Source organism: Pseudophryne corroboree, chromosome 6, assembly GCF_028390025.1.
Source record: "Pseudophryne corroboree isolate aPseCor3 chromosome 6, aPseCor3.hap2, whole genome shotgun sequence".
In the NCBI taxonomy this organism is placed as follows: Eukaryota; Metazoa; Chordata; class Amphibia; order Anura; family Myobatrachidae; genus Pseudophryne; species Pseudophryne corroboree.
Genome location: NC_086449.1, coordinates 405,144,466 through 405,164,967, shown reverse-complemented (window position 1 = coordinate 405,164,967; position 20,502 = coordinate 405,144,466). Strand labels below are relative to the sequence as shown.

Sequence of the window (20,502 nt, the reverse complement as noted above, 5' to 3'; positions counted from 1 at the left end):
TATATTATGGCATAATATATTTACAGTTATACTTTCTCACATTGATTTAACGGCGAAATGTTTTTTATCTTCTGGATCCTTTGCATGGACCTGTCATCTTGAGGTACTGTCCTCTACAAAACATGCAACCTGGACAAGGTCTGTGCCTGCAGGGTAAAACAGCTATTGCATGCTGTGAGATGTATGCATTTCTTTTATTTGGTATTCAATATGCATGCAAGTCTTCTTATGTAAGAGTGCATAACAAATCTGGGCCATAGTTAAAGAAAATGTGCAATTTGAGCCCTTATAACAATTTTATAAATAAGTTACAAGCACTCAATAAAGCAGCCTAAAAGGCACAGACTGTAAGTAGCCACCACTTGAGACAATAGAACAATTGTGTAGGCTACTTTTTTTTTTTTTTTTTAACAGTGTATGGAAACTGTTTTTCAATTATTTCTGTTAAATATAAAATCATAATGAAACCAACAGTGACAGCTTTTCCAGTGCAGCCGTTGACAGTTTCTTCCCTGTCAGTGTACAATTTTTCTGACATAACATATACTGTACATTATATATAAACACGCGCATCCACATGTAAAATCTGTTGCTTTTAAAATAAAATATATTAGTGAGAAATTTATACCACTGATGTTGGTATAATAAACAAATTTCCTATCCAGGAAGCGGATGATGCATTATACTGTATATGAAGTGTAAGTTCTCTGCACTAATCTAAATTGCATTAATAAAGGCAGACTGGCAATTGTTGCCGCTGAATCCAGTTGCTCACTATATCTGGATCTAAGCCACTTGCTCAAGGGAGCTACTGCTCGTCAAGGATAACCTTACACAAATGAATGCTAAAGAATTTTCATTGTCTGTTACACTCACTGTGCAAAATGGTCTAAAGAACAAAATAATTTCTGAAACAAATATTCTGGAGGTTTTTATGAAGGTACGCAATCAGTAATGGTTTGTGCTTTATAGAAGATACTTTATATATAAAGTATGTCTATATATGAACCAGATTAATCATGGATTTAAGTAATTGGATACCTCTTCTATCCAATATTAGACTAAAATGTCATGTTTTGCAATTATTAAATGTGGATCTTTTCCGTGAATCAGTCATTGATGAATCGGTTTCCTTACACGTAAATGATTTATTCTGAGGGTATAAATTGATACATTTAGGTGATACAGTCCATGACATGGATCTGCAGTGTATCAATGTCTGGCACCATGAGCTGACACTTAGGGCATGTGTGTACTGAGAACCGAGGCTGCTCCATGTTCTCTGCTCCTGCAATAATAGAAAAAAGAGCTTCTTAAAGACTCTATATACATAAGAACAATACATTTACATCTATATACATGAATAAATAGATACCCTCATTCTCCACTGATATTTTTTTACAGCTATTTAACATTACAAACTTAGTCCACATGTTCCCCAATTCATATTATTTTAAAAACCCTTACAGAATCATGATTAAATCAGCCACAGTGGAGGGAGTGCCGATTATGAGGCAGCCCTAGAGAAGTGTTTTTCATTTTTGTCCACTAGGGGGCACAGGTACCATGGGTATAGCCTGGAGAGGTTACAGTCTGCCCACCAAATAGTTACAACATTTTTCCTAGCAGCCCCAGATTCCTTTTCCACTATACCCCACCCACAGCAAGCCAGTTTGTTTGGTGCCGGCAGGAGCGGCCATCATATTGTGGGAGGCTGCTTTTAAGTGCTCCCCGTTACTTTTCTTTATTTTATTAATTCTTATTTTTACAACCGAGAAGGCAGTGAAAGGCATCCTATACTGCTGCTCCAATGACTATGGGGTGCTGTCGTATTATGTAGCAGTTGTGTTGAACCGGGAAGCAAGGGAAACCCGGCAGTCCACGCCACCCCCCGAGGGGGGAATAAATTAATGTGGCGAGAAGCGCGGCTCACTGTCGGGATCCTGGCATCGGTCTTATGACCGACGGGATCCTGACTGTCGGGATCCCATACTGAATACGTTGAACCTGTACTAACTACTTTCTCCTCAAGTTCCAGATCATAATGGCAGAGGAATCCATATCACAGGCCTATGTACCCGGATTATTTTAGCTACATGGAGTGAGGTTCCTTCGGCCGCGACTACCTCAGGAACAGACATTTCATGGCCACAGGTATTATGCAGTGTGCCAACAAATGCAGCTGTCAGGGCTACACCTAGCCTAGCTCCCCCTGATACTGTCTCCAGGTGAGGGCCCAGCTCACCAGTGTACTTCCTTCTTTAGCCTGTCTGCCATAGGGCAACGGTGGCATGTTGCTGGCACAGCTGTCAGCACCTTCCCTGCAATCCCCAGGGATTGTGCAGCTACCAACTTCTCTCGTCTGTCTTGGCCTTGCAAGGAGAAATCCCTACCACAGTGGATCTAGCAGCACTACTACAGGTAGTTAAATCTGCACTTTAGGCCTGGTGGAGCGACAGAGCTTATGAATGGAGAAGGCTAACAGATGCCCAGGATTTGCCCGCAAGTCACAGTAAAGTAATTGTTGCGTGTCCATGAGGTAGCATGGCCGAGCACTCTACAGGGCTCGATTTAGGCTCCAGTCTCTTCTGAGGTGTGAGTTCAATTCTCACTGCTGCCATTACACAGCATTGTACTTGCTGTGCCCATCTCAAAGGCACAGCAGCCCACTCCTCAGTATTCTTACAGACCGCCAGGTTCTGAATCCTGAAATGCGAGGTGGAGTAGAGGCTAAGACAGAGCAAAGGAGTGGAGGGGGCTTAATGATGCCCCAGACTTGCGTGACCTGCAGGCAAGTGCTTTGTGTGCCCTTCCCAAGGGTGCACACCATCCCACTCCTCTGTGTCCCTGTGCTCCTCCACCACCTTTCGGGCGACTACTCATATCGGGTACTTGTCCTCTTGGATGGCCGGGAAAGCATTTGGGCTGCATTCCTGGTGTGCTGACTCATGTTCTCAGAAGACTTTAGAGTCTTGCTCCATTTTCAGGAGAGATCTCCTTGATCCACAGGGTAGTCACTGCGGTGACTGCGGTGACAACGCCCAGGATGGTTTTCCTTCCTTGAGCGGCCCAGAAGTAATCCAGAATATTTAATTTTCATTCCCTTTTCTAGATACCTTTCCCTCCAAAGGGCTCTAGATCCTGTGGTAGGGTCCACCAGGAAGCCGACACCAGGCATGCCACATGGTAGAGACTAAGACAGTAGAGCAATTTAAGCATGCATGGGATAGACATAAGGATAGCCTTACAAATAAAAAAGGATCAAATAAGGTTTGAGGTAAAAATATGGGTAAAAAGGGGCAGACTAAATGGGCCCAGTGGTTCTCATCTGCCGTCACATTCTATGTTTCTCTGAGTTGGTCTCCAGTCCTGGCGACACCCCGGTGTGGAGGGCCGGCTTCCCAGGTTTCTTGACATATGGATGGGCACCTCGTCACAATGAGTGTGAGGTGTAGTTTCTCGGGAATATGCTCAGACTTTTCAGAAGCACTCTGGTTCCCACAGTCTTAATTCCAGTCTTTAATTAAAAAGGGAATGGGTTTCTATGTCTAACTCTTCATGACTTAGGAACGGGATTGCTTATTCTGGCTATCCTTTTTCTGAAGGTGCTAAACAGGTACCTGAGGATGCCTAGGTTTCATAGAGAGTCTCTTTTTCCTCCAACTTCCTGCCTCTGGGACAGATGGTATTAAGGCTTCCTTAAACATCTAGGATGCCAGTTTGCATTTTCCCATCTGAATCAATCACCAGCACTTGCTCAGGTAGGGGGTACATGATCACTTACAGTTTCTGGTCTTACCATTTGGTACTTGCAGGTGTCGTGCCAGTAATCAGTCATTGGACTCTTCATAGTCTGTGAACACTTCAGGAAGTTCAGTTTCCGATCCACTTTCTGGATTTTATATTTCTGGATATTCAGAGTTCTTGCTCTAACTTGGCTACGTCTAACTCAGTTACTCCTTCAGGATTGTCTGGTTCAGCTACAGACGGACATAGTAGCAGACTTTGTCCTCATGACGGCACTGGCGTTCATATCTCTATGATGGAAGTAGGTTGCAGCTTGGGTGGAGTAGAGCGTCATCTTCCAATATTCGCCTTTCATCTCCAGGTTTGTCTCTGGGGCTAATCCAGCATTGAGTAGATGGTGTTTTGTCACATCCACAGGCTGCCGAGACATTGTCTCCTGCAGGTCGCTCCGGGGGTACAGGGAGTGTTCCTGCTTATATACATTGTCTTTGATCTCAAGGTTCTTGCAGGTCCCTCACAGGCTGACATTGGAGAGATGCACGCTGATTCTCGTGGATTTGACCTGGCCATGGGAGCCGTGCTGCGCAGTTCTTCTATGCCTCTCCATTGGCTCTCCTCTGTGCAATCCTCTCAGATCGGACATTTTGTCTCGGGACCTGTCCCATTGTCTGGGTCCGGCCTGCCTCACCTTCCAGTTTGCTCCTAGGACGGATGCCTGAAGAGCCAATGGGATTTTCAGTGTTTGGAGGTCCTAGGGTGCTGGGTGCTTGGCTAGAGGCTTCGCACCCAGGTTGTTGTGGCTCTTACAGGCCCTATCTTTGCTGTAGATGGGTCTGCATTTGGGTCTCCTGCTTCACCTTAAGGTTCAGGGTTCAGCCCTGTCTGTTCTCTTCTGTGGCAGAGTGCACTCTTCCTCAATGTCCAGACATTACTGCAGGGTGTCCTCTACATGCAGCTGCTGATTGTGCCCCGGTGGTTTTATAGTCCCTTTTTCTGCAGCGGGGTACACTGTGTTCCACAGGGAATACATTGGGGTGTAGAGATGGATCTTGATCCAGAGGCACCAACAGGCTAAAGCGGACTGTCCCAGAATGCATTGCGGGGCCTCCTCTATATAACCCCGCCTCCAGGCACAGGAGCTCCGTTTTAGAGTTGGTGCCTGCATGAAGCAGGTCACTTAACAGGGGGGGCTGCGCTAGGCAGCCCTAAAAAAGCTATTTAGAAGACTTCAAGGGCTGCAGGACTTCATATGTCAGTGTGACATACTGTGCTGTGGCTCCATCACCTCCCCGCAGCGTCGCATACTCCCGCTGGCTCTGTTCCCAGGTACTTGCGACAGAGACGCTTTGATTCCTAGGCACACCACCGCAGACGCTCTCCTGGATTGCGTGGCTGCTTCTAAGGGAGGAGGTAAAAGGGTCCCTCTAAATTGCGTTCCGGTCGCGGTCTAAGGAGACGGACCGCGACGCTGGCGTGGACACTGGAGCCTAAAATATAGTACCCGGTGGTGAGTACCAGCATAGGGGATAAGGCGCTTGACCTGTAGCCCGTCCCCCAGCTCCGGGTGCCATCTACTGCTGGTGTTCCTGCCCTGGTGCTGCCTCACACTCTCTCCCTAACTCCCTGACTGAGACGCTGGGCGCCATCTTATCAGTAGCTGCGACTGGTCCCTGGGACTGCAGGGCAAGGTCTCCTCTGTAAATCTGCCTGATTTATCAGCGCTGTGCGATATATATATATATATATATATACACACACACACACACACACACACGCACACACACGCACACTAGTCCAGTGCAGTTTTATTGTGACTAAAATAATTATCTGCATTGTCACTGTGACTGTGTGTGCCTGTATCTGCTGTGTGAATTTCACTTTCAGTGTATGAAAAGCAATATCTATCACTGTATTCTGTACCCTTGGGGACTAAGTGCGTCATGGACTCATATATAGTGTTGCACAGTATTTACAGTTAAGTGTATTCTACTGTGTACTCAGTCACATCATACCGGATTTATTCGCTGGTGTTGTGTACTGTGTACGAAATCACATACTAGGGGATTTATTCGCAGTTATTGTACTTTGGTTGTATCGCACTCATACGCTCTGCGGTTACATTCACTAAGGGCGGGAAATCCACGGACGCTCCTATATCATGCAGCGCATGCACCAGGGATTTGCCTGAGGGGGAAGGTTTGAATGATGGTCTGTGTAATATGTGCCATACATCTCCCAGTCAGCCCGCTGCTCCTGTACCCAATCAGGAGACACCTTGGGCGGCATTCTCAACTATGCTTAATACGCTTGTGACTAGTCCCTAAGGTAAATCCACCCTGAGCGGTTACTCTGTCTACCCAGATACAACAATTGAATCAATCTTTGGTTAGACAAAAACCTACCCCACGTCCCTCTGCGGTCAAGGGTTCCTCTAAGCGGGCCGCCTCCTCCTCACAATCCACTAAAATTTCAGATTTGGAGTATACTGATCCGTCAGACACTGATACAGCTGCTTCTGACGAGGAAACTACAACGCAAGTTGATGTCCCTGACCTAGTGGAGGCAACTAACGTCAGAAGGTAACTAAACTAGTCTTACCACATTCTGACCATTTGCTAGACATACGTCAGAAACCCTGGTCTTCTCCAGGAAAGAAATTCTCCCTGTTTAAAAAGATGCTAGCTCGTTATCCTCTCTCTGCTGAGTTGTGTAACAAGTGTGAAAATCCCATGTCGCCCGTCTTGTGGTGTCATCTACTCTGCCTGTCACCACTGTCACCTCACTGAAAGAACCAACAGATAAGCGTGTCGAAGGTTGCCTGAAGTTTGTTTACTCCCTTACAGGTGCTGTACATAGACCCACTATAGCAGCCTCTTGGGCCGCAAAAGGAATTGAAGCATGGGTTCAGGTAATAGAGGAAGAGCTGCCTCAGGATATATCGGACACTGCCAGACAATATCGGTCTCATATTACCAGCGCCTCCCACTACATTCAGGAGGAGTCATCTAAAGCAGGTGTAATGGAGGCCAAGGCATTGACTACATCCATCCTTGCACGCCAAATTCTGTGGTTGAGGTAATGGAAGGTGGACCTGGACTTCAAAAAGACCTTGGAGGAACTCCCTTTTAAAAGGGAGACATCCTATTTGGGGAGGATCTAAATAAAATTGTAACTGACTTTGCGGCTACTAAGACTGCGTTTCTCCGAAATACTAACCCTTCTGCACAGAAGGCAAAGAGTACCACTTTTCGTTCGTTCCGACCACAAGGGAAAAGCAAAAGGTCAGGCATACCCGAGACAAGCTCGTGCTCCAAAAACCACTAAGCCTAAAGCAAAACAATCCTGGGCTGCCGTCAGCCTGCTTCCAAACAAGATAAGCCTGCTGCATGACGGGGCGGGCCTCCCCCTGAGTGATCCCAGAGTGAGAGGCCAACATCTGCAATTCACCCAGGTCAGGTTAAAGACCACTTCAGACACATGGGTGCGAGAAGTCGTCTCTCACGGGTATGCAGTCTCCTTCAAGAGACGTCCTGCTCGCTAGTTCTGAACGACGGTTATTCCTTCGGACCCATTGAAGGTGCAAGCTCTAAACCTGGTTGTGCGTTCCCTCCTGGATACAGGAGTGGTAGTGCCGGTACCCCTGTCCCAGAGAGGCGGAGGATACTACTCAACCCTGTTTCTAGTCCCGAAACCCAATGGATCTTTCCGGCCTATACTCAACCTCAAATCACTGAACAAATTTGTGAGAGTGTCTCCAAGTTCCGTATGGAAATGCTGCGCTCGATTGTACTGGCCATGGAACTCAGAGATTATATGGTATCCCTGGATATACAAGATGCTTATCTGCATATACCTATTGCCATATCGCATCAGCAATATCTGCGGTTTGCTACTGGCAACCTTCACTATCAGTTCCAGGCTCTGTCGTTTGGACTGGCCACAGCTCCTCGGATCTTCAACAAGGTTATGGCCGTGATGACGGCTTATCTCTATTGTCAGGGAATCAGGATCCTGCCATATCTGGACGACTTGTTGATTCTGGCAAACTCCCAACAAGTCCTCCTCAGTCATCTGCAACTGACGGTAAACTTCCTACAAGCCCAGGGGTGGCTTGTCAACTGGAAGAAGTCCTTGCTGGTCCCTGCTCGGAGCATGATGCACTTTGGGGCACTGCTGGACACACACAGCCAAAGACTGTTTCTGTCTTCAGAGAAAGTCCTGAAACGCCAGGACAGGATCAGATACTTCCTCTCACACCCAAGAGTGTCGATACACCTGGCGATGCAAGTACTAGACCTCATGGTGTCGGCATTCGACATGGTAGAGTACACTCAATTTCATTCCCGCCCTCTACAGAGGTTAATCCTTTCCAAGTGGGATGGCCTGCCTCAGCAGATCAGGTCTCAAATGATCTCCTTGACTCTGGAGGTACGTCTGTCCCTGAGCTGGTGACTACAGGCCCAGCAGTTGAACAGGGGCCGTCCCTACTGGATTCCCAAATGGGGCCTACTAACTATGGATACCAGTCTGAGGGGTTGGGGCGCGGTGTTGGAGCAACACTCTCTCCAGGGTCGGTGGACCAAGGAGGAATCTCTCCTCCCGATAAACATTCTGGAATTGCGGGCAGTGTTCAATGCTTTGACTCTTGCCCTGCCTCTGATACGGAACAGGCCTGTTCAAGTACAATCAGACAACACCACCATGGTGGCTTACATAAATCATTAAGGCAGCACTCAAAGCCGCATGACAATAATGGAAGTGTCAAAAATCCTTCAATGGGTGGAACGCCATCTGCCAGCAATATCGGCAGTGTTCATTCCGGGAGTCCTCAACTGGGAAGCGGATTTCCTCAGTCGTCAGGACATGCAGAGTGGAGTCTTCATCAGGAAGTCTTTCAACTCCTAGTGGACAAGTGGGGCCTACCAGATGTAGGCCTGATGGCGTCTCGACACAATCACAAAGTTCCGGTCTTCGGATCAAGGATAAGGGATCCTCAAGCAGCGTTCGTGGACGTACTGGCAATTCCATGGAACTTTCGGCTGCCCTACATGTTCCCTCCAGTGTCACTCCTGCCCAGGGTACTACGGAAGTTCAAGCAAGAAGGAGGAATCCTAATTCTAGTCGCTCCAGCATGGCCCAGACAGCATTGGTTCTCAGACCTGCAGGGTCTATCGATAGAGCGTCCTCTTCTACTTCCTCAATGCCCAGACTTCCTCGTTCAGGGCCCTTGTGTCTACCCGGACCTGGCCAGACTGGCTTTGACGGCGTGGCTCTTGAAGCTTCACTCCTGAAGGCCAAAGGATTTTCCAAGTCGGTTATTCAAACTATGCTAAAGGCCCGCAAACCGGCTTCTGCACCCATTTATTATAGGGTCTCGAATTCTTACTTCACCTGGTGTGCTGCTAAGAGTTACAATGCTTACAAGTTTAGTACTTCCAGACTTCTGGCTTTTTGGAAATAAGGCCTGGATTTAGGACTTCGTCTGGCCTTCCTCAAGGCTCACATATCTGCCTTGTCGGTGCGGTTTCAGAGAAAAATTATGTCTATACCTGACGTTCATACATTCACTCAGGGCGTACTGCGGATTCAGCCTCCCTATGTCCCTCCTGTGGCTGAATGGGATCTGTCTGTTGTCCTGAATCCCCTGCAAGAGTCTCCATTTGAACCACTTGAGACAGTGGACCTTAAATGGCTCACAGCCAAGGTCCTGTTTTTACTGGCTATTGCCTCTGCTAGAAGGGTTATCGACTTAGGCGCCTTGTTCTGTCATCCACCCTTTCTGATATTTCATCGTGACCAGGTAGTTCTTAGAACTCGCCCAGGTTATTTGCCTAAGACGGTGTCATCTTTTCACCTTAACCAAGAGATTGTGGTTCCGGCCTTCATCTCTTCTGATCTGTCCTCCAAAGAACGGTCTTTGGATGTGGTAAGGGCTCTCCGTATATATGTGGAGAGGACTGCCTCTATTAGGAGGTCAGATGCCCTTTTTGTACTATTTGGTTTCCACAAACGTGGCCTGCTTGCGAATAAGCAAACTTTGGCCAGATGGATTAGAATGGTGATTGCACAAGCTTATGCGCAGGCTGGGCTCCCAGCTCCTGCTGCTATTAAGGCCCATTCTACTCGGTCTGTTGGACCCCAGAACAATTGTGCAAGGCTGCTACGTGGTCCTCAGTGAACACATTCATTAGGTTCTATGCCTTTGATACTTCCGCCTCCCAGGATGCTTCCTTTGGACGCCGGGTTCTCATACCCGCTAAGGTGCGTCCCCACCCTTGAGGAACTGGTTTAGGACATCCCTGATGTATTCCCTGTGATACACAGTGTATCCTGCTGCAGAAAAGGAGATTTATGGTAGACTTACCATGGTTAAATGTCTTTCTGCGAGGTACACTGGGTTCCACAGGGCGCCCACCCTGACGCACTTAGCTTCTTTGGGTTTATATGGCATTAGCCGCTGGTCCCTTCTCCTCCTGTTGTGAGAACGTGGTTCTATGTGACTATCATCTGCCTTCTCTCTTACCTGCTTCTGCATTGGACTGGTTAACAAAAATGAGCTCCTGTGCCTAGAGGCGGTGTTAAATAGAGGAGGCCCCGCAATGCATCCTGGGACAGTCTAAAGCTTTAGCCTGTTGGTGCCTCTGGATCAAGCTCCATCTCTACACCCCGATGTATTCCCTGTGGAACCCAGTGTACCTCACAGAAAGAGATTTAACCATGGTAAGTCTACCATAAATCTCCTTATTTTGGTCCTTTGGATGCTCCAGTTGTCTCTGAGCCTTTTTATATGGTTGACATTCGTGGTCTTTCATATGAAGACGGTCTTCTTCCTTGCTACCACATAGTCCCCGACAGTGTTCGTGCTGCACTCTGCTCTGGAATTTTCTCTCTGACCATGCTGTTCTTTGGACATGATCGGGTTTCCTTTCAGGAGTAGTGTCTACATTTCACATCTACCAGGAGGTTGTGGCCCCTTCTCCCACGTACCAGACTCTTCGCCGGAGCAGGCCTCTTTCAATTTTGTGAAGGCCTCTGTTTAACAGGAGAGTTCTAGAGATTTCCGTAGGATAGGGTCCTGTCCACTTCTGCCAACAAGGGTGGCAAGCTCCTAGACAGTAATGGCCAGATGGCTTTCTTTGACTATACGCTGGGATTACTCGCCAGCGGTACTTTCGGCCCCTGCCGTGGTGATTACTTTTTCCACTCGGCCAGTGGGACAGTCTTTGGCGACTCAGCCTGGTGCTTCTGCGAAGCAGCTTAGTAAAATGACCATGGGGTCTTCTGCCCACTTTGACTAGTTTCTATGCCTATCATGCCTTTGCATCTTTGGATGCTGCTTTTGGGCGTTCACTTCTCAGTGCAGCTCCGGGCATCCCTGCCCATAAAGGGGACAGCTTTTGGCTGTCCCATAGTACCTGTGCCTCCTAGTGGACAAGACAGAAAACAGGATTTATATTCTTACCTGTTAAATCCTTTTCTTTGAGTCCACAAGAGGCACAAGTCGCCCACCCCTGCAGACCAGGTGCTTCAGGGTTTGTACCTTCGTACCTGTTTTTGGACCACTCTCCTGTGGTTGTGTTTCTGTGTGCACTGGTCCTTCTCCCTCTCCTCGCTCCTGCCATGGCTTGCTAACTTAACTCACTTGCTGTCTGGGGCTGCTGGGAAAACTAGCTGGTGCCCAGACTCTTACCACTACAGGCTAGACTCATGGTACCTGTTCCCACTATGGACGCAAAAAAAAGGATTTAACAGGTAAGAACATAAATCCTATTTTTTCCCAGTCATATATGAACACCTATTATATATGGAGTGAAAAATGGGCTATTTCCGTTGCTGCCCCAGACAAAACAAAGCCTAGATACACCACTGCTCTGCTGTCACTTCTTATACAGTAGCATTTCTTGGCCAAGCCATGCAACTGTAGCTATTCCCCCAAAAGTGAAAATCTAAGTCCATAAATGTGAAATGGTAATAATTTCAAAAAGCATTGTTCTCATTCTCTTAAGTATAATTTTTTTTCACCACAGAAACAGTTTAATTTGTATAACTGGGTGTGATGATGATATGGAAATATGGAAATGGCCATGGTGGCACAATGGTTAGCTTGCTGCGTTACACTATTGTGGGGTTTCCTGACATTATCCAAAAACATACTACGTTTCTGACAAAACAGAACTCTGCTCTGTGTGTACATGTTGTAGGGAATATAGATAGTTCACTCTAATGGGGCTGGAACTCATGTGAACAATAAAATATTCTCTAAAGCACTGCGGAATGTGTGTACTGTATATAAATAGTTCTTAATAAACAAATCTCTTGCTGAAATATGTTACCTAATTTACCAATATCAAACGATGTACACATTTTGTAACTAAATGCAATTTGACATTCTTTTGTTATGTAACTATGACAGAAGAAAATTAAATGCTGAGTGTCATATTTGAATGAAAAGTTAGCACCTAAATGCAGTGATAGTAAATAGGCCTTAGAGAATAATTGTATGTTGATACCACTGTGCCCAGTGTAATAGTTTACCTCTTGACACAAGGGTTGCACTTTCACCACTATCCGAAGGTCTCATGGATCTATGCCGCATCTGAAGTTGCTCTATGGATTGCCTAAAAGAAAAGTCACACAGAACTGGGTTTCTACTCTGTGACCAGTTAACGGAAAAAAAACAAAAAAAACATTCAATACACCACTTGCTGTTCTTATTCTGTGGGACTGGAACCATAGTCTCTATGCATACCAAGTTTGTATAAATAATATTACCAAAGATTCTCAAGCAGTCATTTTCCATGATACTAGCTTAGCCTCATGGAAGAAATAGCTGGAGTGCTCCATTACTGCTCTAAACAATCCTACATAAATATCTGGCTATACTATGTTACATTCTAGTAGAATAATGAAATTCAATGTTTAGAACATGCAGGGAATAAGAGAAGCAGGGGTGTCAAAAGGGTTAAGCAGTTATAGTCACAATAAACTATTACCTATCCCGAATATCACCTGGACCCTCATTCTCTTGTAGCATGTATGCCAGCCGTGCTGCCAACTGTTCCTTCTCTTGATGAATACTTTCTCTGGCAAGCCTTTCAGCATGAAAATCAGAACAGTAAACCTCCATCTGCGAGTGACCAGCAGAAAACACACAGTGGATTAAAGAATTAGATATCTTGGAATATGCCATATGTTAGCTTGCCACAGGTTCTATATCCACTTGGTTAGTGGTGTGGACCCACCAACCAAGTGGGAATAACAAACGTGTGTCGGGATTCCAGGCGTCGGTATTTCAACGGCTGTTGGGATTCCAGCGTCTGTCTCCTGAACGCCGGGATCCCAACAGCCGGTATATTGACTGCATCCCCTCCAAAGTGTGGAATAGGGGAGTGCTGCACCTTACTTATTGACACAGCAAATGCTGAAAAAAAATTGGATTTTGGTACTTACAGTACCAGATAAATCCTTTTCTTTCAATCCACAGGAGGCACTGGAGTACTCTTGGGATATGGACAGGGCGTTAGCAGGGATAGGCACATTTAAATATTTAAATTAGTAACCCTCCACCCCCTCCATACTCCCACGATGCCTCAGTGTTTTTTTACTGAGCAGAACAGGAGCAAAAGAGAGGATGAACAATGGAGAATTACATATAACATCTAAAAGATAACGAACAACTAAATAGTTGACACGACAATAGATAACAATTACCTTAACATTTCAACAAGTCGGTGAGAATGTGTTGCCATAAGATTTACTGAACTTACCACAAGTCATGTGAAACTGCTCTGGGTGGGCGTCCAGTGCCCCCTATGGATTCAAAGAAAAGGATTTACCTGGTAAGTACCAAAATCCTATTTACTTTTTCATCCACTGGGGGTCACTGGAGTACTCTTGGGACGTATACCAAAGTTTCCCCCTTGGACTGGAGAACTGGTTGGCACCTGTAACACTAGACGGCCAAAGCTAGATGCTGATGCTGCAAACGTATCAAACTTGTAAAAGTGCACAAACATGTGCACTGATGACCATGTAGCTGCACGGCAAAGTTGCGTCGTAGAAGCTCCACGACCTGCTGCCCATGACGTTCCCACAGAACGCGTTGAATGTGCTGAAACGGATGCAGGCGGTTGTAGACTAGCATGAAAGTAAGCTTGACGAATGGTCAGCTTAATCCATCTAGCCAAGGTTTGTTTGGAGGCTGGCCAACCTATCGACTGCATCATAGAGAACAAACAATGTATCCGTTTTACGTACTGTTGATGTTCGGCTTACATAAACGTGAAGTGCGCATACCACATCCAAAGTAGCTGGAGTTCCAGAACCTTCTAAAAAAACAGGAACTACGATTGGTTGATTGACGTGAAAAGATGATACTACCTTTGGTAGAAAAGCGGGATTCGTCCGAAGTTCCACTCTGTTATCATGAAACACCAGATACAGTGGTTTGCGTGACAACGCACCTAACTCTGAAACACACCTTGCTGAAGTTAAGGCTAGGAGAAACACCGTTTTCCAAGTTAGAAACTTAACATCCATGTGTTGTAAGGGTTCAAAAATTGAAGACTGCAAAAAATCTAAAACTAGATTGAAGTCCCATGGAGCTGTAGGTGGTATGAATGGAGGTTGAACTAGGGATGGACATCGAAATCCGATGTTTACCAACCATCAATGTTTGTTTTCGATAGTAGTAGTGTTGTTTGTTTTTTTCAATTCGATTGTGGCCTTCCGATGGTTTGCCAGCATCGATTATAATCATTCGATGGTGTTCCGATGGTGGCCTCTTTTTTTTTTTTTTTTTTTTTTAATTCTTGCTAGCTATGCCTCCCCCAACTCCTTCCAGGCTGCTGTTTCTGCATCATGGAGTCTTCATGGGTTCGTTGGAGGCTGTCTCTGACTCTCTGCCTGCCTCAGACGTGGCCCTGCTCAGTCCCCTCACTCCCTCCTCTCTCTAGGCTGCTGCTAGGCAACAGGGCACATTGCTAGCTCTGATTGGCTCTGTCTCAGAGAGCCAATCAGAGTTTGCCCTGCAGCAGTCACTCACACAGCAGAGAAGCAGTGGCAGTGTCTCTAGTATTCCTCACTGCCTGGCTGCAACACACTGGACTCACTTTCAGCAGCTTCCCCACCTGTGCCGGGCAAGTCAGACTGTATGTATAATATACCCTCCAGTCCCCAGAGCAGCGCTGCTAGTTACACTAGAGTTTGTCTGTTGCTCCATGCTCCGCCCCAATCCCACCCATAGTCACTCCCCAATCCCACCCCTAGTCACGCCCCGATCTAACCCCCTGTCAACCGCGCTACAAAGATTTTTGTGAATGGTAAATCATATAAATAGTTTTTACGATCAAATTCTTTTGATGCGATAGTTCGTTACCATCGCATCGAAAGATCAATGGTGGAAGCCCAGCCATCATTTGATGGTGGGCTTCCGATGTCCATCACTAGGTTAAACTCTAAGGACACCTAGCAGAAAAGGGTGAACTATTGGCAAAAGAGCCAAACGCCTTTGAAAGAAAATTGACAAGGCAGAGGCCTGCACCTTTAGTGTAGCTAAACGCAGTCCTCCATCTAACCCCGCCTGTAAAAATAGCAAAAGACGGGATAACTCGGAAACTTACGAACTTCACACCAACCTATATTGATCCGCTTTAGCAACCGAGGAAGCAGCGGAAATGGTGGAAATAGATACACGAGGCTGTACGGCCAAGCTATTGTAAGAGCATCCACTGCCACTGCCTTTGGATCTCTTGTTCTGGACACATACTAGTGTTTGACGATTTTGGCGAGATGCCATTAGATCCACCTGTGGGTAACCCCACCGCTGGACCAACATCTGGAACACTTCTGGATTTATAGCCCATTCTCCTGGATGAAAATCCTGATGGCTGAGATAATCTGCTTCCCAGTTGTCCACTCCTGGAATGAACACTGCCGACAATATCACTTGGTGATGCTCCAATTCAGGATTCGAACTTCGAGTCCCTCCTTGTTTGTTGATATATGCGACTGCCCTCATGTTGTCTTACTGAACTTGAACAGTCTGAGACTGGAGAATGTGAACTGCCTGTCGCAGCGCATTGTAAATTGCCCTGAGTTCCAGGACATTATTGACCGTAATCTTTCTTGGTCTGACCATAGACCCTGAAGTTGACAATGTAGGACCACTGCTCCCCAACCTCTGAGACTTGCGTCCGTCGTCAAAATTATCCAATGCCAGACTCCGAACCTTTTTCCTGCGGTGAGATTGTGTATGTGGAGCCACCAGAGTAGTGATACTCTGGCCCTTGAAGACAACCACACCAGCTGATGTATTTGAAGATGAGAGCCTGACCACTGTGTGAGAAGATCCAGTTAAAAAAGACGTGAGTGAAGTCTTCCGAACTGGAGTGTTTCAAAAGATGCCACCATCTTTCCTAACAGTCGAATGCACAAGTGCACCGAGACTGTCCGTGGTTTGAGCACTAACTGTACCAGATGACAAATACTTTGTGCTTTCTGTTCTGGCAGGTAAATTCATGGATCCATCGTATCCAGAATCATTCCTAGAAATTGAATTCTTTGACATGGGACAAGACTTGATTTTTTGACGTTGACAATCCAACCGTGCTGAACTAGTACATTGGGGGTCATTCCAAGTTGAGCGCTCGCTAGCAGTTTTTAGCAGTCGTGCAAACGCTATGCCGCCTCCCACTGGGAGTGTATTTTAGCTTAGCGGAAGTGCGAACGAAAGAATCGCAGAGCTGCTACAAAAAAAAAGTGCTCCAGACCTACTCAGCGCTTGCGATCACTTCAGACTGTTCAGTTCCAGATTTGACGGCACAAACACGCCCTGCGTTCTCCCAGCCACGCCTGCGTTTTTCCTGGCACGCCTGCGTTTTTCCAAACACTCCCTGAAAACGGTCAGTTGACACCCAGAAATGCCCCATTCCTGTCAATCACACTCTAGCGGACATTGCGAATTAAAAGCCTCACTAGATCTTGTGTAAAACTACATCGGCTGTTGTGAAAGTACATCGTGCGTGCGCATTGCGCCGCATGCGCAGAAGTGCCGCCTTTTCACTTAATCGCTGCAAACATTTTTATCTAGCGATCAACTCGGAATGACCCCCATTGTACGTTAGTAAGGTATTTTAAAGGAGTATGTGATAAGACGGAGCCTCGATGAGAAGGTCGTCTAAGTACGGAACTATTATCACTCCCAGGGATCTGAGATGAGCTATCATCACAGACATCACCTTTGGGAATACCCGAGGCGCTGATGAGAGGCCAAGCGGTAGTGCCTCAAATTGATAATGGATGAGTTGTACTGCAAACCTTAAGTACGCCTGATGCAGTGGCCAGATTGGAATGTGTAAGTACGCATCCTTGAGATCCAGCGAAATTATGAATTCATGTGGTTCTAAACCTGCAATCACTGACTACAAGGATTCCACCTTGTATCTGTAGCAAGTGACGTACCGATTGAGCCCCTTTAGGTTCAATATTGATCTGACCGAGCCGTCCGGCTTTGGTACTACAAAAAGATTGGAATAAAACCCTTGACCTTGTTGGTGTACTGGTACCTGAACCAAAACTCCTGAATCTACGAGAGACTGCAGAACTGCCCTCTTGTCTGCTGACACAAGTAGACCTGTCTTGAAAAACCGCATTGGTGGTAGACAATCAAACTTTATTTTGTAACCTTTGAACACTAAATTGCGGATCCACCCACCTGTGGATGTCTGAAACCACGCCAAGTGAGACTTTTGAAGGCGTGCTCCCACAACTGAAGATCCAAGATAGGCTGGAAGCCCGTCATGCCACTGGCTTGTCAGTGGCCTTTGTGTCCTGACAACGGTTAGTGGTTTGTTGAAAACCACATCCTCTACCATGTCTACTCTGTATGGTTGTTCCTCGAGCACGGCCTCGAAAGGACTGAGGTCTGAACGCTGGTCCAGCATATTTTCTTTTAGGAACTGGTGCGGTCAACGGTAGGAAAACAGACTTTCCCCAGTAGCCTGAGAAACCCATTTGTCCAATTCAGGACCAAATAACATATCGCCAGTATAAGGCAACGCTTCTCTTCCTCGTTTTGATTCAGCCTCTGCCTGCCAAGAACACAACCAAAGCGCCTGTTGGGATGCAATTAGTGAAGCTGAAAGCCAAGTACTAACCTGCCCAACGTCCATAGAAGCCATACCTAAATACTCAGCCGATTTTACAAATGTGATCAGCAAAAAGTATAAGCTGGTCTGTGGAAAGATCCTGTTGTAGGCCTAACTTGAGCCGTTTTGCCTATGCAACTACAGCCTTGTTAACCCAAACTCCAAATAACACAAGTCTAAGCATCCCCCCTACTGCTGTATACACTGACTTTAGCATAGCTTCTAGCTTACACTCTGACGGGTCCTTAAGCGTAGTTGCAGCTGGGACAGGAATGGTTAAACTTCTTTGAAAGTTTTGAAACTGAGAAATCCACTGGTTGGTGGATTTTCCCACTTCATTGTCATAGACTCTGGAAACGAGTAGACAGAAATCGCCTAGGCATAGAAAACCATTTATCTGGATTTTTCCATGCTTCTGATACCTGCTTATTAAGAGAATCTGAATATAAACACACACAGTTGCCCTCTGTTTTTAGCAAATAGAACTTTATCATTTGACAGAGGCTCCTCAGTCTCAGTAAAATGTAGTACCTGGCATTATCCCCTGATGAGATTATCAATGCCCAGGCTATCAGTGACCTCACTATCTGACTCAATTCACCTTCCTCTTGTTCTTCCTGAGATATAAGGTCTGGCATTGAATCGTCAGAATGCAATACAGCTGAAGCCAGTAAATTATGAGACAAACGATGACTACTTTTAGGAATTGAACTATACATGGACTTTTGTATACCCTGCAAAATTCTTGACATATCCTGAGCCCACTCTGGAAGCTCAGATGGTATTAACCTAGAATCAGACCTAGCCGCCTCATGATCTTTTCGCGCAGCGGCCAACTCTGACTTTAAATCAGTCATCACACCTGCCATCATTGCCCAAGGAGGATCAAGGTAGAGGGCTGTTTTTGGACCCGTATTTGCAAGACACACTGTGGAAGTTCCATCAGGTAACACACACTTTTACAGACATCGCAGACAAGCTGCTTCTTTGATTTTGCATTAGCTTTACTCATCATGCACGCAGACAGACATGTATACAACGACTCAATATTTTTTTTTTTACTAAAGGTGTGTATAAGCCAGAAGTGCGCTGCACTTTGGGGCTAATTCATAGTTGATCGCAGCAGCAAATTTGTTAGCAGTTGGGCAAAACCATCTGCACTGCAGGTGGGGCAGATATAATATTTGCAGTGTGTTAGATTTGGGTGGGTTATTTTGTTTCTGTGCAGGGTAAATACTGGCTGCTTTATTTTTAAACTGCAATTTAAATTTTAGTTTGAACACACCCCACCCAAATCTAACTCTCTCTGCGCATGTTATATCTGCTCCCCCTGCAGTGCACATGGTTTTGCCCAACTGCTAACAAATTAGCTGCTGCGATCAACTCTGAATTACCCCCTTTGTACACACTAATTTCTGTTAAGTAAGTGCTTAACTGCAATTCCTACTAACACCTCTGCCCCCTCCAGTAGCCGTGTGTTATAGGACAGACATCAAATTCCTGCAAGAAGAAGCAGGAAGTTGTGTTAAAATGGCGTCCAGCCATGTGCTTTTCTTCTTTTCTTTTTTTAAACACATATACAGTATTAAAACATGTACCATATAAAGCAATGTTTGCTGGCTTAATAGCCTGTATTACCCCCACTAACCATAGCCATCCCCCCTATGTGAGGGGAAATGCTGGACTAGGGACCCTATTGCTTTTACACATTAGACTCTTATGTGCTTCACTGACTTATATATGTGAGCTGCTGGAAGCCCCGGCTAGCACTAATGGATTTTAATATCACTCCCCGATCTCCCCCCTTGAGAAGTAATGCAGGGGAACGGAGACTTGGGAGCCGCAGCAGCAGTGAGAGCTGTTCGCGGCTGTGATCGCAGTAGTGAGGGGCGGCCCGTGTCAGTTGTCCGCGGCCGTTGAGAGCAGGAGAGACGGGCGGGAGCGAGAGCTGACCACGTATGCAAGATGGGTTGCTGCGGGCGCTCAGAGGCGGCAGCTAGGCTGACCACGGCTGTGCTAGGGGGCGAGACTTATGCACAGTTACACAGGTTAAACATTAAGTCCCCACACACGGCGGGGCGGTAGCATGAGCTGACCGCCCGGCTCCCACAGTAACACACTGGCACAGCGGAGCGGCGGCAGTGTGAGCTGTCTGCCCGCTCCTTACTTCAGTACTGTGGAGGCTCTGATGGAGCTTCTCTGACCAAGCTTCGTCTAGCTCCTGCAGCCTTAGGCTAAAATCAGCACAAGACGATTGAGGTCTATGGCGGGGCTCCTCTCCTGTGTGCTGACAAGCCTATGCTGCACTCAGCAGCACCCCCAAACCCACTTTTCTTAGTAAGCTGGGAAGGGTTTGGGAATTGAAAAAAGAAAAAGTCTTTAAAACAAAAGTAAAGTCGAGAGAGCCCTCCAAACGAGTGCTCTCACTGTGAGGCACAAAACAAATGGAGTCATCAGCCATCTTGCACAGCATTATCCAAGTAGAGAAGAGTAAAGGCCTCAGGTCCACAAAAATTACAGAATGGAAATCCATCCCCCTCCCTAGCACCTCAACGGACTGCAATGTGATACAGTACAGTTCTCCAGTGTCGAAAAAGTCAAATTTTGA

The 20,502-nt window shown here is 46.4% G+C and overlaps 1 protein-coding gene across 2 annotated transcripts in view; it reads right to left on the bottom strand.

The window, feature by feature from the left end:
- Positions 1-1,128: 1,128 nt before the first annotated feature.
- OPTN (optineurin) overlaps positions 1,129-20,502 on the bottom strand; it is a 139,549-nt gene continuing 120,175 nt past the window's right edge. For both annotated transcript variants that reach the window (XM_063926887.1, XM_063926888.1), the window contains 3 exons: positions 12,741-12,874; positions 12,283-12,365; positions 1,129-1,288 (listed from right to left, as the gene is read on the bottom strand). In XM_063926887.1, coding sequence (XP_063782957.1) covers positions 1,176-1,288; positions 12,283-12,365; positions 12,741-12,874 — 330 coding nt within the window. In that variant the 3' untranslated portion in view covers positions 1,129-1,175. The remainder of the gene's footprint in view (positions 1,289-12,282; positions 12,366-12,740; positions 12,875-20,502) is intronic.